The sequence below is a fragment of the Idiotropiscis lumnitzeri genome, chromosome 12 (genome assembly GCF_059441095.1).
Source record: "Idiotropiscis lumnitzeri isolate Australia: NSW breed Sydney's pygmy pipehorse chromosome 12, RoL_Ilum_1.0, whole genome shotgun sequence".
In the NCBI taxonomy this organism is placed as follows: domain Eukaryota; kingdom Metazoa; phylum Chordata; class Actinopteri; order Syngnathiformes; family Syngnathidae; genus Idiotropiscis; species Idiotropiscis lumnitzeri.
Window position 1 is genome coordinate 22,206,722 of NC_142402.1, and position 24,509 is coordinate 22,231,230.

The window sequence follows — 24,509 nt, forward strand, 5'->3', positions numbered from 1 at the left end:
ACACAGGAAGGCCTCAGCCGGAATGGAACCCAGCACCTCTATTGTTATGGAACGAGAAGCAATTTGAAAAAGTTGTTTCATTAAAACCGTCGGTAGAAAAGAGATCCATGTGGTGAAGAAAATAAATGTTTGACGCGTAACTAGCCCACTTAAACCCTCCTCAGAATTTGATGTGCTATTCTCAAATCTGGACGGGAGATCAATTATTTTCTCGGTTGCTTTGCCCGCCTTACCTGTGGGCGGCAGTGTTGCACATTGTTGGCCAACACCATAAAAGAATTTGCACGAGGTCGCCGGAGTTGGCGAAAGCGACAAAAGTGTGCTCGCGTTCTTATGTCACCACTTGGGCAAGTCGGAGTGAGCTTTGATTCGTCAAGGTGGCTTGACTTGAATTAATGCGCCCATGAATGGAAGTGCAGCTGTCCGGAGCTAACAGAGTTAGCTTAGCTACATTGCAACTTACCCAATTGTGTAGTCGTCGAGTTTCTTGTGCTAGTCGGCCAAGGTTGACTTGACTGAAGTGGAGAAGTGAAAACGGTTCAAGTGTGAACGACCAAGAGAAAGAAAAAGCACCAAGCAGGAAAGCAAGCGAGCTTCGTCGTTGGTTTCAGCCTGTTTGAAGGTGCGTGCCTCACTCGCAACTTGGTCAACATCAAAGCAGATGTAGCCTTAAAAAGTGGATAACCAGTTGGGAACTCAACTTAATTTCGTATGGAGAAAAGAGGGGGTGGCAGACATAAAATAAAATGTTAAACATTTTAAAATGAAAATAATTCTTTTAAAACACAAAATTGTGCCATTTTAACGTTCCTGCATCCACCTTCGTCCGCCTGCTGTTCCGAAAGCAGCCACTGGGAGGTGTCAAGGTGTGAGAAGTTGTGCTCACTTTAGCTTCAGGTAAGAGAGAAGAAGAGTTTTGCTGCTCCTTTTGTCGTTGGCACGCTGAGGGGCTGCAGTGACTCACGCACTTCAGTCTGCATGTTGGGAACTTTCTGAACTGTTGGTAACTAGCACGATCATTTTACATAACTCACGATGCATTGCGCTTGTTAAAAAAAAGCAGTTATATGGAGGCAACGTTTCAAAACTGTTTTTCATCTTACTGATGAGTCGGTGCAATCCCCAAAGTCGTGTGACAGTGATGAGGGGGTAAAAAATGCCTTGAAGAGGACCTCGAGTAAATACCTATATTAAAAAAAATCTTTGATTTGGAAACAGTCAGTTGTCTTGAATGCTGCCTGAAGTTATGCGGAAGTGATGACCCAAAAGGCCGTCTGAAGTCCCTCCCCAAGCAGACTGTTCACAGGTGGGGGGGATTGTGACGTCACTGGTCTGAAGCGTGTTCTGATCCGCGAAAACGTGACATTTTGCCAATTCGCACTAGGGCGGTGTATCGATTCAGATTTCTAAAATGATTTTGATTCACAAGGGCCTGATTCGATTCACTTCAATTTTCAGTTCTGTGAAAGATTTCACGCAGTACCAATTCTACTTTCACGTGGAAGACTTTCTCAGGTGAACCAATGCTGCAAAGTAGTCAACATTTTTTGCATCTGTAAAAATAGGAGTATTACCTTAGGAATTGTATTTTTTAAGACCAGCTCCATTCCCCACCTAACCCGACCACCCCGTCCTGTGCTGAGCTAACTTTTCTCTCCTGACTTTCAGATGTGAACGCAAGCCTGATAAAGAAGCACCATCGCAGCATCCAATATGGCGGTAAGCGAGCGAAGGGGCGGGGTCAGCGATGACGACCGGAGATGATGCAAACAAAAGGCCGAATTGTAGCTTGATCTCCCGCCCGCAGTTTGTTCTCACGGCGGGGAAAAAAAAGCTTTGACAAAAAAACGACCGAAGCGTTTGTCTGATCCTCTTCACATCGTCAATTGACTGGACAACTGTGTGACGTCATTGAGGCGTTCTAAACCGTCTAAACGTTTTTTTTTTTTTTTCCAGCTCTTCCTGGTGGACCACTTGCAGTGGCTCCTCCTCCCAACTGGCGGCCCCTTGTGCTTTTAGCTCACCTTTTTCTCTCACCTTAAAAATAAAACAGTTGACAAACCAAACAAACATGTTTTTCTTCCGTTGCAAACATTACAAATGAAAACGTAGTCGATTATTGTGAAACTGTTGGACGTTTGAGGTTTTTTTTACTTTGATGTGATAAATGCAATTTATTTAACTTTAGTTTTGACCAGCTGAGTTTCTGCAATGATGCCGATTGACACAGATGGCATCATGACGGCGAGTGCGAGTTGGCGATTTTGCGAAAGGGCGTCACTCGACGTTCATTTCATAATCGAGCTGATTGTCAAACAAGAAAAGCTAAACTATTCAAGTGTCAAATATTAAGTTTAGGCTGCAAACAACAAGCACCTACTGACGTCCAAGTGTTCATTCCTGAACAACCAAACTATTCTAGACGACTTTGACAAAGACGGCGTTTCGGGGCAGGTGGGGTGATTACGTCACTTCCGCACAATAATGACGACTAGCTAGTCAAGATGGCGGCGACGTGCACCCAGACGTTGAGACGAGCGCTCGTGTTTATGTTTGGACGTCCTGTTTTGCGGCCGACCGCCTCCAGTTTGTCGTCGCTTTGCTTCGCGAACGCTTCGCCGAGCAGGTGAGAACCAAGTGCGACTAAGTAATCCCGTTCCATCGCTACTCAAGTACAACTACACTATCACTTCCTGTCAACTGTCCTCCGACCACTCAATGTCTTTGGGCGACGGCAAGTGACGTCATAGTTGGGTGGCAATTCTGCTCGTCCGATACAATTGTACAATGGCGTCTCCTACTTTCATAAAAAAAAGTTGCAAAATATCAACACACGTAATCTGCATCACGTGGTAATATTTGATGCCAAAACATGACGTCATACTTGCGTGATGCTCAATTGGGAATGTTTTCACGTGTGTTACATTTGCCTTTTGCTCTGAGCAACCAAACAGATGAGGAATTGTGACATCATGGATCAACACAAATGTTTTTGCTTGAAGATTGTCCCGATTGCTAATAAAGTTTTGCCTTGGACGACTTGGTTGAAGAGGCGGAAATCTTTGGACGGAGAGAAACAAACGGACTGTTGGCATTGGCAAAAAAAAAAACAAAACCGCGCGGTGGAACGGGGATTCATGTTTTTAGAGTGGGGTGGTGTTCAGGCCCACAGAGAAGGACTTGCTGTCCTTGACCCGACGACCGCTGCGTTTGCTAACGGACTAATAATCTAGCATCAGTCGAGGGTGCTTGTTGCTATTGTGCTAATGGTGCTGTGTTCAGGATCATCAGAATTCAGAAGAACGCTGTTGTGATGTCAGGAAGGGGGAGGAGAGGAGGAGGCGTATGGACGGTGGCAGCAGCAGGTGAGTGATGTCACGGATGACGCTCGCTCTTTTTCTTGCTCTTTATTTTCTTGTCATTCTTTTGAGTCTGGTGTTCTCATTTTGTCATTTCAGCTTTTTGGTTTTTAGGCTCATCGGAGGAGGCGTCGAGCCAAGAGGAGGAGCTGATCGTGCTTCTGAAAAAGGCCAAGGTAGCGAAGCGCCTCGTCCACGCGTGCGCTTGCCTCGCCCAACCTTCATCTGTCACTTGACCTTGTCCGCAGCTCTGCATGGCGAGGGGCCAGCTGGAGGCGGCCATGTCCTTCCTGCACGCAGCCGCCGCCATCGCGCAGCGGGAACGCCACCGGCCTGCCATCATCTACGCATACAGCCAGGTGGGAAAAGGCGGCGGGTTGCAGACCTCACGGCCAATCAAAAGCGCCCCGTGGCATCACGTGAGCTTTGACCAGCAAAAGCATTATCACTGGCGCAGAGCGAGCGAGGTCCAAACGGACGCTCGGGTTTTGTCTTTGGGATTTTCAATTTCTTCTGCGGCAAAAAAAAAAAGTTGCCATGTTTCATCCCACTCCGATCAGATCGGGTCCCTGACAGTTGTGCCATGTTTGTGGTTTTCGAAAAATGTGCAACTTCCAAATGAGACCACCAGGGGGTGGGGCTTTCTCCTGTTGTGGCGTGGCTTGGAATGGCGTGATCACATGACAATGTGTCTCCTCAGATGGCTAACCTGGCGTACGTTCAAGGTCACCTGACTCAGGTGAGTAGACGATGCATCATCGGTTGACGCCGTCGGCACGGTGACGTCGTCGCTCTCACCCGACAGGCAGAGAAGCTCTTCAAGGCGGCCATGAGCTACATGCTGGCGGGCGGTACACCGCAGGTGAGCGAACTTTCGGCCCGCTCGCTAAAGTGCGTCCGTTCCGCTTGCCGCTCAGCAGCTCGCCCTTTGCAGGACGACAACGCCTTTGTGGAGATGTCGCTCAAGTTGGCCACCATGTACGCGCAACAGAACAAGTGAGAACGGCGGCGCTCACTCAACCACGCCGAGGTCAGATCACATGTGGCTTGACTGCGTGTGCGCGCTTGCGTGTGTGAGGGCGGAGCTGGCCGAGCACGGTTTCAGGTTCTGTTTGGAGACTCTGGAGGTTAAAGTGCAAAAGCTTGAGGAGACGCCAGCCGATCAGCTGACAGGTGAACGCAACTTTTACGACGACGACGACGTTCTTTGTGTACCGTTTTTTTTTTTTTCTTGCGGCTTTATCCAGAGGCGGATGCGCTTCTGATGAAGGACACTCGTCTCCTGCTGGGTTTGTGTTTGGACTCGCACGCTCGATATCTGGCGTCCACAAAGCGACTGACGCAGGCTGCCGCCCACTACCACAAAGCTTTGGACATCTGCCGACAGGAGCAGGGACCGCATCATCATCAGGTGGGGATGCGCGCTGACCGTGACGCTGGCGGCGCCCTGCTAAAAAAAAACCTGTGCGCGCGTCACCCACAGACGCTGGTCCTGATGAGCGACCTGGCCACCATTTTGGATATGCAGGGTCGCCACGACGATGCTCTGGTGCTGATTCGTCAGGCGGTGGATGCGGGCCGAGCCTCGGGACACGAGGACCTTCACGTCCTGCTGGCCAACATGGCCGGCGTCCTACTGCATGCAGGTAGGACGAAGGGTCGCCCGGCGGGCAGACAACGGCGACCTCTCTCTGTCGCTTTGCATCTTCAGGTCACCATGACGACGGCGTGCGTGCGTTTCGCGAAGCTCTGGATCTCGCACGGCAAGTCGACGACGGCGAGGCCATCGCGCGCATCCTGCGGGGCCTCGGGCGTGCTGCCGAGCTCGACCCTGGCCGAGAGGAGGCGGAGCAACGTGTCACATAGATGAGGGTCATAGGGCAACTTTCTACACGGCGAATAAAAGCGGTTCAAGTGAACTAAATTTGTTTGGTGATTTATTGAAGAAAAAGAAGAGTCGACAAAAGCGGAGCAACCTTTCCTCTTAATAACCGTCGTGGCCGCCCCACCCTCTACCTCGGTAGCCCCCTGCCCCTGCATATCCTCCACTTTCGCCCCAGTAGGCCCCTCCCCCGCCTCGGTAGCCCCCTCTTCCTCCACCGTAGCCGCCGCCCCCTCTGTAGCTTCTGCCGCTGCCTCCCATATATCCTCTTCCTCCGCCGTATCCTCCACCGCCGCCCCCATGGTAGCCTCTTCCTCCTCTGTCAAGGCGTCCCATCTTGGGGGGCCGAGGGCCATCGCCCATCCTGCGCAGAGACAATGGCCGATCGTAGCTGCTGTTTACTTCCATCAACAGTCATGATAGGGGGAAAATTTTTTTTATTGTGCTTGCAGTAGGTTTAAGGCTGCTAATTTGCAACACCTAACCCGACACGGGATTTCATCAAAAGAACACGAAACCAGTAAGACAACTCATGAAAGGTGATGTGATTCTTGACCACCGGGTGGCGCCATGAAGCTTTGAACCATGACCAATTGATCGGACGCTTCATGAAACTTCATTTAACGCCACTATTTGAGTTGAGTGCAGTGGTCGCCCTCTACTGGCACTCCATGTCGGCACCAGATTTTGCCAAACATGGCCGGCATGGCCCTCGCGTTGGTTCACGATCCCGTTTAATTTGGACGTGGTCGGTTGCTGCCAGCCCATTTCTTCAAGTGAAATTGGATCTCTTCAATCACAAAACTGCGACCTGGCGGCTCACCTGTGGTTAGCGGCGGCCAGGTTGATTCCTGCGGCGGAAGGTTTGGAAAGGTGTCGGATAAGGTTGAGCAGCCGCTGGTTGCTTTGGTCCAACTGGGCGATGTACTCGGGCTCTTTGCTCACTTCCACCACCAGAGCCTCCAGCGCCGCCCGGAGAGCCAAGATGTGGCCGGCCGTCTCGTGAGGGATGCGCAGCTTGATCCTGTGTGTGTGTCACATGACCCGTTAGAACCCGGAAAGTCACGCTTGTACTTTACGTTCGGACGAAATCCTAATTGCCTACTTGAGGCCAAACGTAAACGATGCAACAAAAAAGCACTTGTTTGCTCATGCTGGAGTATTGAGGCAGTCAAACGCATCAAAATTCAACGGAGACGGCGCCTTGAGGAGCGTGGCCTTCTTCAGCGATACGTCAGCACATCCACCATATTGGATGTGGCCATCGGACGAGCCGCAAAATGGGCAGATCAGATCAGAATCATCGATTGGTAAAAGTGTGTCAGTGTGACGTCACGCAGCCAAAAGTACCGTTTCAGTCTCAATCCCACCACTTAACATTGAATGGGTGCTTCTTCGGACGATTTGAGGGTTCACGATGTGCAACAACCAATCGGAGCTGAACACAAGTGTGGAGTTTGACATTCATCAAGTAACAAAATAAATCAATAAATAATTATTTTTTTTGTTGCTTAGCAAGCAGCGGTCGAAGCTAACTTTTGGTGTTCCAAAATTCAGCCACTTGTCATGGAATTCGGGGACTTTGATGCTAATTTTTCCGCTTTTGGGACGCATCTAACATCTGAAGACTGATTTCATTGCAACATTTCAGAACAGCCACATCCAAGCGCCATGAGTGACGCCAACGAAGCAGGACGGACGGTTCCTCCGTCAGCTGTCAACATCCTCGTCCGATTTCCAAGATTGTTGCCGTGCTTTTTCATTTACAACACACACACACATACTTTTGCTAACCGTGCGATACACGTGCATTGCCTCTCACCAGTCATCCAGCTCCACCACGTCTCCGTTGGACGACACCTTCTTGCAGGCGAAGAGCAGAAGCTGCAGCGCGCTGACTAAAGTCATTCCTTTGGCAGAGATGGCTCGCGTGCGGATCTGGCGACACCCAAACAAGTTGTCAATTCGGGAGTATGCGTCACGTGATGCAAACGCGACACGCTAGCAGCACCTTCTCGCTGAAGACGAAGAAGGGCGACGGGTAGGCCAGGTCGTGGCTGGTGAAAGGACAGTTGACGGACGATTTGTGGATGAGGGCGTTCCGGCCCTCGGTGGTGAGGATCTTCCGCTTCTCCTTGTGGAAGCAAACGTTGGGATAAGCGCCGTATGACAACAGCGACACCACCACGTCCAAGTTGTTGTCCGGCCCCATTGCCGTGAACGTCTGCGTCATGAGACACTCTGACACCACATAGGCACACACGGCAGAGCAAAGTGAGCATCTTCATACACCCCCCAAAAAAAAAAAAAAAACGTTAACGTGAAATAATATTAAGCCGTGGCGATTATTTAAGAAATTTGGGCAAAAAAAGTGGCAGGGGGAAAATTTTCTTTCTGACTTTTCATTGATTCGTCTGGTACGGTTTGACTTTTCCAACCTTCGGGAAATCCAGAGTTGACCAGGATCTCCTTGAGCTGGACTTTGGCCTCCCACGTCATGCGCAGCGTGGCCATGTTGAGACGTTTGTGTTCGCAGAAACGACTTTCTGCCTCCTCGCCGTTAATTCTGAAACAGACAAGCGGGATGAACGCCGTCCCGTCTCGTCAACGGCGTCAACGTCACACCCACCTGACTTCGTCCCAGGCCTGGAAGACGCACAAGAGCGCCACGTGGTCCGAAAAGCGGCAGCCCGCAAAGTTCCGGTGGACAAAACCCAGACGCTTTCCCTCGCTGATGAACGGTTCTTGGAAGCAGGACGCCGCCGAAATGGTGCACATGGCGTCGCCCAAGCTAGACGCACGCAAACATCAGCACAGGAAGCCAAAGCAGCAGCAACGGGGAGTGGAGGAAACGCACCTGAAGATGCAACCCATGATCATCATCTTGCCCAAACGAGGCTCGATGGGCAAGCGGGCCAGGATGCGCCCCAGCGGAGTCAGTTCATCGTTGGAGTCCAGCGCGTTTAGTTCTGTGCGCAAGCGTGTGCGTTGTTGCATGGCCGCCAAAGTGTGCGCGCGCGCAAACGTGCACTCTCACCTCTGAGCGTGTGCTCCGCCTCAATGACGGCATCCAATGGCGGCGGCTCAATCGCTTTCGAGAGGAAGTGACCGATGGCGCCGAGCCTCAGCAGCTTGATGCTCAGGGCGACTTCATGCAGCGGAGTCCGAAAAATCTCGGGCGTCATATGAGTCTCCAGTCTGCAAACGCATGCACACGCACACGCACGGTTACGGTTACGCCACGGGGGCGTGGTCATCGGAACGGACGCCGTCGTCGTCGTCGTACCGGTCGAATCGCGCGCGACTGCAGAGGTGGAAACAAAATCCGGCTCGCACTCGCCCGGCCCGCCCTTTTCTCTGCTCCAGGTTGGTCTTGGAGGCCCACACGGTGGCGTAGTTGGTCATGTTGTTGTGAGATGTGAACAGCTTCACCTTCTGCCTGCACGCACGTTAATAATCCATTATTCGCACTAAATGAGTCGTCACAAGTTCACATAAGAAAGCCACGACGGGTGTTGTCCTGATTTCTGAATTTGATCTCAAACTTAGGCCTCAATCTAACGCCGCTTTTTCTTTTTTTTCCTTAATATTTGTGAACTGCGGCAATGTGAAGCCCTTTGAGACTTAGTTGTGATTAATACATTTGACTTCTTTTTTGGGGCGGGGAACGGGCTGATTGCATCGTGGTTCTTTCTCACGGAAAGCGACGACTTGAGATGGCGCTGCGGTCACGGAACCACAAACATCTCAAGGCACCAGCGGATTGAAAAGCGTATCCAAAAAGACGGATCTGACGTACGTCCATCCACGTTACTAAACTTGGCCAAAGTGATGCAATCACCAGTCGAGCAGGATGTTCATTCCGTTGTTGAATTTTTTTTTTTTCAGGGGGGAGGGGGGTGGGGGGGGGGGTTTACGGCAGATCGAATCGGATGCACTTGTTCGTTTTAGGAATTGCATCATTTTTTCCCTCCTCTTGGTCTAAAATGACGACCACATTTCTTTCTTGATTTCTTTTCGTGCTGCCTCAAGACAGAAAGTTGCCATTTCAAGCGATTTCTATATTGTTCAACAACATAACACTCTGCGACGGCAGATTCCTTGTTTTGTTTTTTTTATTGGGGCACCACAAATCCTGAATTTGTCACAGGCCAAAATCACAGCCTAAACCCAAACCCGAAGATCCTTTTTCTAGATCGTGGGCCATCTTGGTGCTAAAGGTCGCAGAAGTGAATCCCAGCACGGTGACGGCGGCCTCGACAGAACTTACTTGCAGGAGTCGATGACGTAGACCACGTCGTTGATGGTGATGCTGGTCTCGGCAATGTTGGTGGACAAAATCACCTGCAAGCGGCAACGTGACATGACGCACGGCAAGCACAAATCCAAAGTGCTGAAAATCGCTTGCCATCCTTGACGATAAAAGTTTGGCACCGCGGTCGGCGTGGGCGAGCTTCGATGCATCGGCCAGCGACAAAGTTTGGCGACGTGTTGCGGTATATTTTAATGCAAAATAAAATGATCTCCAATTATTTGATCAAATGTTTGTCAACATTGTGATAACGCGCTCGGTCAATAAATTCCGACTAAATGTCGCCAAAGATGGCAGCGATCACGCGTAAGCAAGCGACGTGACGCCGTCACCAACCTTCCTGACGTTGTCCGGCACCGGCTCAAACACGAGCCTCTGCTCCTCTCGGGGGATCTGCGAGTGAAGCGGGAGGACGCGATAGCGGCTCCTGCCTGGAAGCCGAAGCAGAGAGCGAGCGGGCGGAGTCAACAAAATGCAGTCGGCCGTTCGGGCGCCGCCGTGCGACCGTTACGTACCGAAGTGAGGGTTGCACTCCAGGTGGCGCTGCATGGCGTAAATGAGGTTCCAGCCGGGCAGGAAGACGAGGACGGCGCCCAACACCTGAAGCGTCTCGATGTACTTGAGCAGCGCCTCCACCAGCTCGAAGGACATCTCCTTCTCGTTGAGCTGCGCCATGGCGCGCTTGGTCTCCGCTGAGTACTCGGGCCCGCACATCACGTTGCAGTTGACCTGCGAGGGCACCGGCAGACGCACGTCAGCTACGCGCGGCGGCAGCGGCGGCGGCGGCGCTTACGTCTTCGTCTCCACCGCCTTCCTCATCTTTGTCTCGCTTCTTGCGGTCCGGCGGTGGCGGCACAAAGTTGGTCATCTGGACGCAGTCCTCCAGGAAGTACTCTGCACAGCGCGCACACAAGCAAAACTAAATTCGTCCGTCAGCATGTTAAAGCGCTTTTGGCCCACAACGCACACGTCGGGTCACGCTACGCAAAATAACATATTTGCCATTTTTTTTCTCTCTACCCTGCTTTGCTTAATTTCTTCAGCTGTTAAGCAAGCTTTGAACGCAATTGTCGTCATGTGTTGTCAAGCACAACGGGGTCAATTTTTATGAAAAAGGCCGGATGGGGACCAAAAAAAGGCGCAAGTGGAGCTAATGTCCAAGACGACGTTTTTGCAAACGGACTCGAGTCGGTTGTTGTGCGCACCTCAACAAGTTGGAACAGCAGAAGCTTTTTTCTTCTCTCTTTTTTTTCATGGCCGACCTACCTTGCACGGAAAAGGTGCGCCCGAACACCTCGATGATGGGGCAGTCGAAGAAGTACTCTCGGAACATGCAGGTGTCGATGGTGGCCGACATGAGGATGACGCGTATTTGCGGGAAGGCCTGGACCACGTCCCTGAGGACCACCATCAGGAAGTCCGTCTGGAAACACACGTGAGGACAAACGTGAGCGAGGCGAGGCGAGGCGAGGCGAGGCAAGCGGTCGCAAACGGCGGCGGCTCACGTTGATGTCTCGCTCGTGGATCTCATCCACAATGACGTGGCTGATTCCACGAATTCCCGCTTCCAGTTTTCTCAGGAGCACGCCTGAAGGAGAGCGCAACGGTCACGTCGCGTCACGTCGCGTCACGTCGCGTCACGTTACATCGCGGCGCCCGAGTGGTCCACATACCAATGGTGCAGAAAAGGATGCTGCCGTGGGGGCGGGGCAGGATGGACTCGAAGCGGACACTGTAGCCGCAGCTCCGGCCCAGATCCTCTGCCCTCTCCGTGGCGACGCGCTCCGCCACCGACACGGCGCTGATGCGTCTCGGCTGAACGCAACAATAAAAGAAAGAAAAAAATGTCTTCAAAGTGCATTTTTGGAAATCATTTTAAGTGAAAAACACAAACGACGGTCGAGAGAAGAGCCCGTTTACTTTTGAAACAAAGGCACATTGTCGCAAAACGCCTCCCGAACATTCCTACCAAGATCCCAGTGGACTTGGAAAAGCAAAACGTGGGCGCCGTCACGTTTCAAGTTACCTGCGTGACCACGATGTTGCAATCGGCGGCTCGGCCCGCCTTGATGAAGCGGTCCAGGATGTACTGAGGGACCTGAGTGGTCTTGCCGCAACCGGTCGCCCCTCTGATGATCACCACCGAGTTGTCGTCCACCGCGGACATGATGTCGTCCTCAAACTGCTTGACGGGCAGATGCTCGCGCTCGCTCAGCATCTGCGCGCATAAAAAAAAAAAAAAAAAAACATTCAAAAAATGTCGCGTCACGTTGAGCAGCTCGCCTCGCCAATAATTTCCATTTTTCAAAGTTGAACTTGAGAATTTCAGCCCCTGGGAGCTTATTGGTGGCCATTTTGAGCTGAAACTTGTCAGCCAATCAGAGAAGAGCAAACTTAAGCGACTCCAGTTATCAACTTGTACTACTCATTTTTTTGGGAGCAGATTCTCTTAAGGTGACGCGACAAGAAAACGTCCTCAAAACTCATCATTTAATGTTTGTGTTTGACGTCATTCCAACCGCACTCAACATTGTCAAGTTTCAACTCAATGTGAGCTGCAGAAATGACATCATGACTCCGAACAACACACGCGTCTTCGTTCATGTTTATCGACGTGGCACGGTGACCAAAATGCTCCGAAGGTCCGAGAAACGTGTCATGGCTTCCCGCCAGCTTGCTGCGTTCAATTCAACAGGCCAAAGACAAAGTCCATTTATTGCTTATTTGAAACGAGACCGTCGTTTCACAACGGCCACTTTTGGCGACATCTTTTGCATTCAAAACACGTCGGTCGGGACCAGATACCTTGTGAAGTTCGTCGTCGTGCGCCAGTCGCTCCGTCATCTCGTGCTGAAGGTCTTGACTGATCTGCTCCGGCGTGCACTGCGACAAACAGGAAGCAACACAGACGAATCGCAACTCAGATGAGGACGCCTTCCGGTGAGATGTTCCGGGCACGTGCTATCGGCCGGTGGCCTTGACAACGACCCGGAGAGCGCCGGAGAGACGTTTGTCTCCAGGCTGGTTTGTGAACGTCTGAGGATTCCGCCGGAAGACTTGAAAGAAGTGGATGGGGAGAGGGAAGTCTGAACGCGGCCGCCTTCGCGCCAGCACCTCGGACAATCGGTAGAAAATGGTCGGATGGATTGATTTTGCTCCATGGCCAGCACTTTTGCTTGTTTTAAAGTGCAATATAAATAAAACTGAATTGTGGGAACAAAGAATGCGCTGTTAGGTGGCTACAAGGCTAGCGATCAAGAACATCAAATAAATCAAGTCACTGAATTCTCTTCACGGAACAGCAAGGCTGTCAAGATCTAAAGTTTGCCTTCAAGCCATTTTGAGCATTTACGCTTTATTGGCAATTCAGAGCTAACTTGTGTCTCCTGAAGTGTCTTACGGGGATATGGACCTCGCGCAGGTTACTCACAAAGGCCAGCGGGCCGTCGTCAATGTTGCTGCTGGTCCAGGGGTTCCAGTTGACCTGTGGGGGCGACCACGGAACGACACCCGCGCCGCTCTGTCGCTGAGACGGCTCGAAAGCCGCCATCTTGGCGGGAACCAACGACACAGACTCGCCGGGGTTTGCGGGCTGGACAGAAGCGGTCATTAGGAGCATGTACGGGATTACCAAAGCGGCTTTTGTTGGAGGCGACTCACAGGCGGGGGGGTCTGCACCCCGAGCTCCTGGACTGTCACGTTGAGCTGTTGCTGGAGGTCCGCAGACACCAGCACATCAAAGACGTCCAGCTGAAGACGGAAACAACACACGTGGGACCATCAAAATCAAAGTGGAGCATTTTTTTTCTTCTAAATATCCTAAAAAACCGTTGACACCAGTAATGCCTATTGTTGGAAGCACATACAACAGCTCAACTTTGCAACACGTGGTCAAGTTTGTTGGGTTGTTTTTTGGCGTGATTGCCTTCCAACACGCTCATTTTATTGCTTTCTTAAGAGGAAATAAAGTCGCTAGTTTAGTGGCAGACCGATCTGCTTTCTTCAGCGCCGATACCGATTATTAGTAGTGATGGAGGCACATGTTTATTTATCAACTTTAGTGAATTACATGCTAAAGATGTTTTAGATCTTAGAAAATAGACAATTTAGTTTTAAAAGTCAAACAAAAAGTGCACAACTTTTAGTTTATCGGCCTTGAAAGTTAAAAAAAAGGTCTATCCCTACACTCGTTCCAAACTGAAAGGTTGTCGACACTTAACCGTTCTTTTGTAAACTCGCCCCGCTTGTTTGAAAACATGTTCACACCAAACTAAGTAACAAGAAATGGCAGCGACCGTGTCACCGTACACTTTCGCCTTCCTTCTTCTTGGTGAGTCCTGAGTAGGCTTCGACCACTCCCAAGTGGTACAACTGGCGCACCAGAGACAAGGCGCACGACTGCGCCGCCAGCTTCTTGTTGGAGCCGTGCTCACGCGCCGTCACGCCTGCAGGGGGCGCACGCGCATGCACACACGTTACTGAGCAGCCGCCCTTGTTTCACGTAAAAAAAAAAAAAAAAAAACTCAAGGCGAGCGATGTCTTACGGCGGCCCAGTTGTCGGACGAACAGCTGCATCTCGGCAATGAAGCTCCTGAACGCGTGCGTTCACACACAAAATTAAATTGAGCGTCATCCACCAGAAAAGATGCCAGTCAACTCACCTGACGGCGTTTACTTTTGTGTGCTTTTCTGCCAGACTTGAGCTTTAAAGGGCCGGCCCGGTCCGGGAGGGTGGCCCGGCCCGGCACGTCCGGCGGCGACGGCGTCATCAGAACAGATCTCAAAACTCCACCAGAACACTTTAGCGCTTCTAAAGCCATTCTTGTGTCTTCCCTCAGGGTTCTGATGACGCCGGGCCGCTGACATCGGTGACCTCACAGCCGGCCAGCAGAAAAACACACAGAGGCTAGCGAGGTCAAAGGTCACCAGAAGCGGACGAGCGGCATCGCCGAAATGCTGGCTAAGAACTGGCACCGATCCACTTCAGTGAGACCCTGAAGGACCATGCGAGGCTCCACGATGCCGCTCGTCCGTCTGGACTTTGCGCTCAAAAGTTCCGCTGCAGACCTGTTGTGGTCCGGCCCCACTTGGCTGTATTTATACTCTGCGCTGGTCTTCTCCTTTTGGAAAAACTGGTTGAGACGGGCTTTGGCGTTCTCCAGAGTCCAGTTGCCGTGAAGATTGGCGTTCAGGTCCACCTCCTCTGACTCCAGAGTCTGCAGGGCGGCAAAGAACCAAGCCACCGGGTCAGTTTGTCTTGTTGCCGTCACGGAGGCGCACGTGGGCATCGCCCTACCGCCTGAGCTTCCTGTTCATCCCGCCTGGCGTAGTACTCCTTCAGGTTGGCACCGCGTTCCCAGTCGGCTCCAGTTCCTCCGCCAGAGTAGCCCAGTCCGGTTACGCCTGGAACTGGACCGGCCGCCATCTCCGCTGCAACGCGCACACCAAATAAAAACATTTTTGCTTGCAGCTGTTGTGAAAGCGCCAAATGAAGTTGTGTTGACGGTTGTGGAGCTGCAACGATTAATCGACAACTATTTGGAGGATTCATTTCTACTTTTATGGGTGCTGTTAAAACTTCGTCCAAAGGCTCAACCGAAAATAAGCAGACTGAATCTCTATTTTCAAACATCGACCCGTGCTTTGGAAGTGTATGAGCAACATTTTTGCTTCAAATGTCAGTTTAAGAGTTGTTACGCCAAGATTAGACTTGAATGAAACGTTGTTTTGCTTCGTAATGATTCGAATCACAAATGCATCTGCGAGTTCTCCAATTTAAAAAAGTCGCATCCCGTTGAAGAAAATTTGCTGTGACGAAAGTTATTGTCATTTGCTGTTGAGTTTAGCTATAAGAATGCCAGTATTGATCTGACGGCGATCCATCTCGTTACCTTGTTCCGCCTTAACCACCAGGTGAGGAGGCAGCGGCCCGCCGGATGGCAGATTTCCAAACGAGATCTTGGCTCCTCGACTGGGCTGATCGCCGCCCGGCACGGCCGCTTGTTCAAGCGTGCCCACCTGCCCGGACAAAACACTCGGTCGGTCTATATACAGTATGTGACGCTTTTATGGAGGTGCGGCGCGTGACTCACGCCGAGGGCCGGAACCTCGGCGCCACTCATTTCTCCAATTCGGACCAGAAAGTTGACAAAGTCCCGAGCGGCGTTGGACTGAGCGTCCTTCTTGTTGGTGGAGTTGCCCATCCCGGTGTAGTTGAAGCCATCCACTCGAACCTGCGCCACACGCAAACGCCACATGAGTCCAACATGCGCTTATGATAGACGAGTCGGTGCCGGCTTAGGAATGGGAGGTCAAGGACGACACCACGTGCGTGCGCGTCAGCAACACTCTTGGGAACACATCAACACACCTCGCACATGAATCGGTTTTTGGTGCCAGCGGCGCGGATGTCGTAGTTGGGCGTTAATTTTTTTTTGCCGCACCAGGCATACAGAAAGTTCTTGATGTCTGCCATGGCAAAGACGAGGGGAGCGTCCTCTCCTCTTGCAGCAACACTGCCCAAGCACAAACACACAAAAAAAAACAATTTTCATCAAAACATTGTACAACACAACAAAATGAAGAGCACAATCCAAATTGCATCGCCTTGCCTCGCTTCATTGCAGATACAAAGAGAGTAACAATCTCAATTAAACACACGCCGGTCTCATTTCTCAAAAATTGGAATGTTGATTCTGTGTATAGCTCTAAATAAAGAGCGAAAGCTTAAGCTAGTTAGCCTCTTTGCAGCTCGCCGGAGCCACTCAGCGCGTTCAAGCATTTCACGTCAGCTTCGCAGAGTTTGACGTCACCACCGAGCTTTAGCTTGTTCCCAAAGAATTTCTGACTCACGTGTTAGTGCTGCTCCTGTGAGCAAAGATGAAATGTGGAGCCTGCGAGTTTCTGTGGTTGAGCCGTGTGACCGATGGTCGCGACGGACACGTTTTCTTCTTCTTCGCCTTCGTCTTGATTTCACGCACACGTTTAGTGAATTGCTGCCGCCTACTGATAGGATTGCATACTGACGATCGTCACCTACGCATAACACAGCTCAACTGTTGACAAACACACAAGGGAGCAGTGGATCGTTGTCCATCACGCGATGGGTATTTATTTGTGGGGTTCGGTTTTGGATTTGGGGGGGGGGTACGCTAGACTGGAGAAGGAAAGACGAGGAGACGCGTTTGTTCTGGTTTCTTGCCCTTGTCCAATGCGCCCGTCTATGTAGCCAATACGCACGCGCTATGCTAACCCATTCACGTCTTTGTCTTCATGCTGTTTTTGGTGGCAGCCGGCTTTCTTGTTTTGTGCAACAGCACCCTCTCCTGTTGTGGAGGAGGAATGTCACAGGAGCCTCCTCCCCTGGACCCTGCTCGTCAAGGTGAGATCTTCCTCTTCCTCCTCCTCCTCGTTATTGGTCTCCATAGTGATGTGAAAGCGGATACCACTGCCAGACACCTGAGCCCAGCAGCTGAATGTTTCATGGACTCACACTCCTCCTCAAGCAGGACCAGGAGACACCACCAGCACCAGAACCGGGAACACAGGTAGCACTTTTCTCTTCTGCTCTCTTTGTCTTTTTCCTCTCATCTTCATTTCAATTCTTCTCTTCTCTTCTCCTTTCTTGTCCACTGTTCTCCCGTTTTTTTCTGATAATGCGAGCTTTTGTGGCGGTCAGGTGATGGTGTCAGGATGTCGCACAGCAGGCAGCGAGCCATGTCGGCGTCGGGCGAGTCTCTGTACGCGCTCCTCGGCGTCGAACCGGGATGCAGCCACGATGAAATCAGGAAGTCGTACAGGTAAGAGCCACGCCCACTCAGCGCTCACCATGCTGCAGGTGTGTGTGTTTGTGTTACCTGCTAGCACGTGCGCGTGCATTGGCAGGAAGCTGGCGCTCCGTTACCATCCGGACAAGAACCCGGACAACCCCGAGGCGGCGGAGAAGTTCAAGGAGGTGAACGCGGCCCACGCCGTCCTGTCCGACCCGGCAAAGAGGAACATCTACGATGCTTACGGCTCGCTGGGACTCTACGTGGCTCAACAGTTCGGAGAAGACAACGTCAACGCCTACTTCACGCTCACCACCTGGTGGGCCAAGGTTCGGTCGGTCGGGGCAGCCGCAGGAAGTCGCCTTGGCGCTGACGCTGCAGCAAATGACGGCGTGGCTGTTTGGCGTTTGTCCAGGCATTGTTTGTGCTGTGCGGGCTGCTGACGGGATTTTACTGCTGCTGCTGCTTGTGCTGCTGCTGCGACTGCTGCTGCGGGCGCCTCAAGGCCACGCCCCCTGCCCACGAGGAGGCCCAGACACACTATGGAGACCTGCATGAGGAGGAGGAAGAGCAAGAGGAGGAGCTACAACACCTGCCCAACGGTAAGCAGTCAGCTCACTCGCCAATTCAGCCCAAAATGTTTTGCAGGCAGTGCGTGGCTCATTCATGACGTCATCTTGTGTGAACCGAATGAGAAGTCAGAATCTTTTGTGCCGCTTCAGTCCTCACGCGCGCACACACTCGCACACACACACTCGGGTTTGCGTGCTCTGACTTACCGTGTCAATTGTTTTTTTTTCCACGCGCAGATGTGAACGCACCGATCGTTCAGCAGCCGACCAACGCCAGCGAGAAAACGCAACTCATCTCAGATGGACGTCGCAGATATGGAGAGGCCTACACCTGATGATGTCCGTTACCATGACAACTTCATGGCAACAACTTTGCTTCTTCTTCTTTAGAGTGACTTGGCCGCTTTCTAGAAGCGAATGGCGAAAACCAAATCAGTTCTTTATTTTTTCTTCTTTTTCTTGTGCTCACGAGACTTCAATTTCAATGTAATCAATAAAGTTGTTGAAGAAAGAAAATATTTGGAGTAGACTCCTCTGCTCACCGCTTGGCCGCCATAATTTGACCTGCTTGACCTCTCAACGTGTTCCAAAATGGACCAATGGAAGGCGTACTTGCCACACAAAGCTCATCGTGGTTACATCTGAGAAATGAAAAAAAAGAAATGATTCAAATGCAAATGCCCCTAAATGACACACGCATGAACTTCAGGTCCTGAACGTCAGTTTGTTTTTCTTAGTCACAAGTGCTTCGACTAACCGGCAGGTAAAGCGAGCTCTTGAGAGAGAGAGAGAGAGAGAGAGAGAGCAGTGCCTGTGCTGGACTTTGAGGTTTGACGGCAGCCCCCCCCCCTCTCATACACGCGCATGTGCTCATGTCTCCCGACTTTGGACATAAATGGGCACGTCGACATGGCAACAGCTGAGTGCTTGCATGTGCGCGTGCGTGTGTCTAAAAACAGAACACACTCCATTTCCTGCTTGACTCCTTCATTGTTTGTCCTCTGGATCGCCAGCTCCACGAGATCACGACCTCCTCGGTGTGGCGGTGTCGACAGCGTCCGGGTCTTGGCCGGCGTGACGAGCGCCATGGAGAGTCTGGAGAAGCAGCTGGTCTGTCCCATCTGCTTGGAGATGTTCTCCAAGCCCGTGGTCATTCTACCGTGCCAACACAACCTGTGTCGCAAGTGTGCCAACGACGTCTTCCAGGTGAGCCTCATGCAACGGACACGACGGGTGACGTCGCACCCCCGGCTCGGGTCAGTGAGCGTGCGTATCGATAGATGGGTTGCTGGGTTGCCGATCAAGTTGTGGCGTTTGGCTGATTGTAAACAACGGCGCCGGCTCGGGTGTCGCGATTCGCTGAACATAGTTGAGTGATCGATGAGAAGTCCATGAGGAACTGATCCTGAAAATGCCTTCGTGGTTGGCCAACCTTGGTCCGAATGTTTCTTCTTCTGGGAAACTGGATTCACTTATTCCCAACACTTGATTCTCTTCACTTGGCCGCTCTGCTTCCACTTTGCGGCCTTCTCATTTTCTCCAATCAGATGTCAGCTTTACTTGACGCGTTTTTAATAATAACCTTAACCCATTGAGCGTTGTTGAATTTTCTGCCATGTTTGTGAAGAAAATCCAATCGAATGGTGCTCAGTCGTCATGACCCCGCCCCCCCCGGTCCGCCCACAGGCAGCCAACCCCTACCTGACCTCCAGGAGCGGCTCCACAGCGCCCTCCGGCGGTCGCTTCCGCTGCCCATCGTGCCGCCACGAGGTTCTTCTGGATCGCCACGGCGTCTACGGGCTGCAGAGGAACCTGCTGGTGGAGAACATCATTGACATGTACAAGCAAAAAAGTGGCAGGTACACAAATTCACGCTTGGTGGTTATTAAAAGTCGGCACACCCTTAAATTGTATAAATAGACTTTTGAAATACTGTGTCCAGAAAAAAAAAAAAAGGGGCCAGGGCAAATCAAGACTTGCCATAAAAACTGTCCAGCTCAAATGAAAAAACGAGGAATCTTTTTTTCGAAAGTGTTGGCAAAAGTGTGCACACCCTCCTATGCAGTAACTGAGGATGGAGCTGTTTTCACAATGAACCAATGACGCTCAAACAGATTCAAAGCAAACAAAAGTGCTGCAGTTTGCACCCTGCTCACTTGGGCCCAAAGCCAACGCTCTTAAATTTGGGTTTGATTTGAAATTGGAACGTCAAATTGAATATTTTATTTCATTTTATTTATTTATTAATTTTTTTGAAGGCATCTGGCTTAAGTCGAGCTTCTATTTCTCAACATGTGTTGCCTTTGTTCCATCTCGGCTGGATTACTGTAATGCTCTTTATTTTGGAGTCAGCCGGCCCGCCCGCAAGCTCCTCCGGTTGGTCTAAAATACTGCCGCTCGCCTCCTAACTGAGTCGGCACAAAAATTCCACTCTTCGACTTGAATTGAAGATTCTTTCATTAGTTTTCAAATCTTGACGTGGTCTGTACCCACCTCAGCTTTATGTAACGTTGAGTTGCTATCGCACAAATTTCAAATAAACGCCTCTGAGGAAGCTGACAATGTTCAGATCTTCTACTCTGCGTTTCTCGACATTTTGTTGCCTGCAAGCACAATCCTGATGTGGCTTTTTCTCTTTTCATGACAAAACGTGGGCGAACACAGCAGCGTGTAGACTTTGGGTCCACTGCAGAAAATTCCGTTGCGGTCTTCCTCAAACGCAGGCTGCAAAATGACAATGTGGCATCTATTCGTGTTTATATGGCACGAATAACACAAAACATAGCGGTTGTAAAAATGTGTCGACGTGAGGCCTGGAAAAGTTTGAGACGCATTCCCACCGTCGCGTATTTCAGCAAGGCGGCGTCGCCGCTTCCTGCCGTGGCGGCGGCGCATCCCGTGTGCGAGCATCACGAGAAGGAGAAGATCAACATCTACTGTCTGAGCTGCGGCGTGCCCACCTGCTCGCTCTGCAAAGTGTTTGGGGCCCACAAAGAGTGCCAGGTGGCGCTCCTCGACGTGGTCTTCGCCAAACAGAAGGTAAGAGCCGACGGCGTCTTGTTCACACGCAACGATTTGGCATTTTCCAACGTTGCGGCGAATACTGCACGTGCAAACAACAAACAAGTCGTTCTATTGAAGCCTTTTTGGATTTTCTTGAGTTCTCCAGTCAACGAGCATGAAACGCGAGCACGCGTTTTGAGACAGAAATGTTCCCCGTCATGGGAGACCAAAAGAGTCCAACACACAAATCCAAAAAGGAAACACCACATGTCACTCACTAAGCCACGCCCCTTGGAGGCACACATCAACAAATACTTTGGAGGACCACTTCATTTCTTGACCTTCTCTTTTGGGATCATTTTTTTGCGCGCAGGCCGAGCTGAGCGAGGGCATCTCGCTGCTGGTGGGCGCCAATGAGAGGATTCAGGCCGTCATGGGGCAGCTGGACGACACGTGCCGTGCGGTCAATGTCAGTTCATCTTCACGGCGCCGTACCTAACCCTTCACCAGCATTCCGATAAACCGGAAGTCTCGGTCGGCCGCGTTTCCAGGACAACGGTCGCCGACAAAAGTCCAAGGTGTGCGAGTCGTTCGACCACCTCTTCGCCGTGCTGGAGGAGCGAAAAGGCGAGCTGAACGCCCGCATCGGCGCAGAGCAGCAGGAAAAACTGGACTACATCGCGGGACTGCGGCGGAAGTACGGCCAACATCGGGAGAACGCCGCCAAGCTCCTGGAGAACGCCATCGACATCATGGAGCGCGCCGAGATGGCGCTCTTTCTGCAGGTCAGCCTCACGACGGCCAAGTCGCAAGTCGCTCGTGGTCGAGTCGCCAAACGCAAAAGTTTGCCAAGGGCACTCGCCACGTTTGCAAGATTGCCATCGACTTTTCGCTGGTAGGACTGGACGTCACGGTCCGTTTTGGAAATTGTCTTTTCTCGGCCAATCCGAGCGGCGTGCCTCATTTGCGTCCCAATCGGGCGGTCTGAGGCGCGGCACGCTCGAGTGACGTCGCCGAAGCACAAATAGACGCGTTGCGGTTCGTGCATGACGTCGGCACGTCAACTCGCCTTGCAGATGATGTAGCCGGCCGGCTGCGCTAATCCATCGGAGAGTGTCACGCGTCCTCGCTATTTGTTCAATGAATTGATGAGGGATTGGCCAATGCTGGTGTCGTATTTAACAACGGCAAGAAGGCCCGGTGAGGCATCTGCCAAATTCACAAACACAAACCACGAGACCCGGCGTAAAAAAGACGACGCGTGCCGAGCGCGGACGACTTTCGGTTCCCGAATTGTCGGATGAGTCGATGGCGAGGCGGGAACGCCCCGACACGCGCAACGCCGCCCCAAACACGCCAGATGACCAAAATGACAAACGAAGAACAGAAAAACTTTGCATATTCATGAGAAACATGCCAGACATTTAAAGGGGAAGTCACGATTCGTTGCAATCAAATGTTGCGTTTGTGAAATATGACTTAAGCAGCAAATGACATCTCTGGTGGCGGCCATTTTGTCACTTTCTGTCCACTAAAAATGACATCACAGTTGCGCAGCGCAAGGTAACGACCAATCATGGCAAATGTCAATGTGGCCGTTTCCAATCCCAACTCCAACCTGATAAAAGCACATCGCATCAAAGATCAAAATGAAATGGTGTCACAGAGCCTAGAAAATGTTTTGTTGGACTTGAATCACTGATGCAAAAATCCTTCTTGTTTTTTCTCTTAGGACAGCAAGTCGCTGCTGCAAAAGTGAGTTACAATCAACATGCTCAATTTCGGCCGATGCGATGTGCCGCTAAGCGTCAGCTCGGTCGGGCGTGTGTCCAGGATCGCGGCGGGAAGTGACACGTCCAATTTGGAAAAAGTCCAGTCGGGATACGAGAAGATGGAGCATCTTCATGCCAACTTTGAACGCCAGAAGAGGGCGCTGATGGCCGTTAACTTCGTCAGAAGTAACACGCTTAGCAAGAGCGCATTCGACATCGTGTCCGCTTTAGCATGCCAACACTTGTTAGCGCTGCCTTAGCATGTCGTTACATTTGACAGCTGCCCCTGCTAACATGCGTGTTAGCATTCATGAGCTTATGTTCGTTACAACAAACATTCTGCAACAATTAGCATGTGTTTTTAGCATGTCATCATTTGTGAGCATGTCTTCATCTGTTAGCAGGTTAGCTGCGAGCTAACTGTCAATTAAAGCGGAAGCACACTGTCCCCTAGTGGATGACAACGATGTCGGCGACAAAGAGGACAAAGTGGTGGAAGGGAGCAATTCCAAAGTGGGCGGAGCAACGTTGGTGCACTCGGCCAATCAGCAGCAGCCAGCCTTTGTGGCGTCGCCCCCTCTGACCGTACACACCAAAGCTCAACCTGCAGACAACGAGGCCCCGCCCCCTCCAGCCCCACCTGCCACAAACCCTGCCCCTCAGGTATGACATCACTGCCCTGGATTGGCTGATTTCTTCATGGTTATCATCATCTTTTTGCGGCGCAGGCGGCTTCTGTTCAAGTCGACGATGCCGATGACACAAACAAACACGTTTTCTCCTTCAGCTGGCTCAACCACTAGTGACTGTGTGTCTTCTTCTTCGTCCTCATCCTCCTTCTGTCCTTTTCGCCCCACCCACGTCGTCCCAAAGTGAAGTCAAGAAATAAAAGACAAAAGTACAGAGCTGGCCACTTAAGCCTTTTTTGCCACTCAGCCCGCCGCCCTCCGGTCAAGATCGCTGTAACGTTCCGGCCTTTTCCTAAAAATTGTTGGCCCCCGACAGCAGTGGTGGGCCGTGCACGTCACACGTTGGCCTTCAGTGAAATCCTACTTGAATAAATCCCCCTCATAATACAATTATTTATGACATCACGGCTGGACAAATAATGAACAGAAACGTACAACCGAGTTTTGGACCACCTCGGCTGACGAGAAAGCTCCTCTTGAAAGGTCGATCAATTCTAAGAGCCCGTTCAGACGCATGCACGGTTAATTCTGAAGACGGACCATAGTCTGAAATCTGCGGGGCAACACAAGCTATAAAAAAAAAAAATGACACGAATGTGAAGATTTGTATAGATCTCCATATATATATATATATATATATTAGGGCTGTCAAAATTAAAGCGTTAACTCAGGTGATTAAGCCAACATTTTTTTTAATCAGTTAAATATTTTAACTCAATTAACTCAGTTTGGTTTACTTCATAAATAATTTGCATACTTAGCAGATATCGCGCCATATTGGCTGTACATCTTTAGCAAGTTTCAGAACAAAACACCATGCTCAAGTTAACCACTGGGCCTTGCAAACCAACACTGCTGGAGTGTGGCACTGGTGGGCAGTTTTTAGAAATGTTTTGATGAAAAATGCCTGTAAAGATGTCTCCATTTACATTGTATTCAAGAATCAAAGAAAGGTATTATAACAGTATTTGAATGACTCCGATTCTGATTCTAAATATACTTCATATTTGGTGATTTTGCATCAATTCCAAGCTATTATTCAAGTATTCAAGGATGGCCGAGTGGTCTAAGGCGCCGCGTTCAGGACCCAGTCGCCCCAGGAGGCCTGGGTTCGAATCTCCCCATTGTGGGACTAATAAAGGGCATCTTAT

General features: G+C 51.0%; 4 protein-coding genes across 7 annotated transcripts; 3 read left to right on the forward strand and 1 right to left on the reverse strand.

The window, feature by feature from the left end:
• The first annotated feature begins 2,463 nt into the window (after positions 1-2,463).
• Positions 2,464-5,283, forward strand: ttc19 (tetratricopeptide repeat domain 19). 2 transcript variants are annotated; one of them, XM_088310545.1, is made up of 11 exons: positions 2,464-2,626; positions 3,283-3,365; positions 3,459-3,535; positions 3,608-3,718; positions 4,060-4,098; positions 4,165-4,221; positions 4,294-4,355; positions 4,438-4,532; positions 4,607-4,770; positions 4,843-5,005; positions 5,071-5,283. In XM_088310545.1, exons 1-11 carry the CDS (start codon positions 2,505-2,507, stop codon positions 5,223-5,225), a joined length of 1,128 nt encoding a protein of 375 aa, XP_088166671.1. In that variant the 5' UTR covers positions 2,464-2,504; the 3' UTR covers positions 5,226-5,283. The 2 variants fall into 2 exon arrangements, with proteins under 2 accessions (XP_088166671.1, XP_088166672.1); XM_088310546.1 differs by having other exon boundaries at positions 4,888-5,005.
• A 60-nt stretch (positions 5,284-5,343) lies between these two features.
• Positions 5,344-19,646, reverse strand: dhx9 (DEAH (Asp-Glu-Ala-His) box helicase 9). The gene is made up of 31 exons (XM_088310214.1): positions 19,601-19,646; positions 18,437-18,535; positions 18,102-18,301; positions 16,406-17,872; positions 15,924-16,068; positions 15,646-15,786; positions 15,445-15,571; positions 14,850-14,983; positions 14,621-14,769; positions 14,098-14,144; positions 13,862-13,998; positions 13,214-13,303; positions 12,984-13,145; positions 12,359-12,436; positions 11,580-11,771; positions 11,227-11,368; positions 11,059-11,141; positions 10,820-10,976; positions 10,347-10,447; positions 10,069-10,282; positions 9,890-9,984; positions 9,512-9,585; positions 8,528-8,680; positions 8,279-8,439; positions 8,099-8,210; positions 7,871-8,032; positions 7,680-7,807; positions 7,253-7,482; positions 7,064-7,179; positions 6,065-6,265; positions 5,344-5,605 (listed from the first exon to the last, which is right to left on the reverse strand). The coding sequence occupies exons 5-31, from the start codon at positions 16,026-16,028 to the stop codon at positions 5,344-5,346; spliced, it is 3,753 nt and encodes a 1,250-aa protein (XP_088166340.1). The 5' UTR covers positions 16,029-16,068; positions 16,406-17,872; positions 18,102-18,301; positions 18,437-18,535; positions 19,601-19,646.
• Positions 17,017-18,397, forward strand: LOC148326583 (dnaJ homolog subfamily C member 5-like). Its single transcript, XM_088310549.1, has 5 exons — positions 17,017-17,100; positions 17,232-17,352; positions 17,438-17,651; positions 17,738-17,924; positions 18,132-18,397. Exons 2-5 carry the CDS (start codon positions 17,246-17,248, stop codon positions 18,227-18,229), a joined length of 606 nt encoding a protein of 201 aa, XP_088166675.1. The 5' UTR covers positions 17,017-17,100; positions 17,232-17,245; the 3' UTR covers positions 18,230-18,397.
• On the forward strand, positions 18,756-24,325 carry LOC148326584 (tripartite motif-containing protein 54-like). Of its 3 annotated transcripts, XM_088310542.1 has the most exons (9): positions 18,759-19,100; positions 19,581-19,753; positions 20,750-20,933; positions 21,271-21,366; positions 21,449-21,682; positions 22,630-22,652; positions 22,731-22,855; positions 23,124-23,332; positions 23,398-24,325. In XM_088310542.1, exons 1-9 carry the CDS (start codon positions 18,759-18,761, stop codon positions 23,470-23,472), a joined length of 1,461 nt encoding a protein of 486 aa, XP_088166668.1. In that variant the 3' UTR covers positions 23,473-24,325. The 3 variants fall into 3 exon arrangements, with proteins under 3 accessions (XP_088166669.1, XP_088166670.1, XP_088166668.1); XM_088310543.1 differs by lacking the exon at positions 23,398-24,325 and having other exon boundaries at positions 18,756-19,100; positions 23,071-23,233; XM_088310544.1 differs by lacking the exon at positions 23,398-24,325 and having other exon boundaries at positions 18,757-19,100; positions 23,074-23,233.
• Positions 24,326-24,509: the final 184 nt, after the last annotated feature.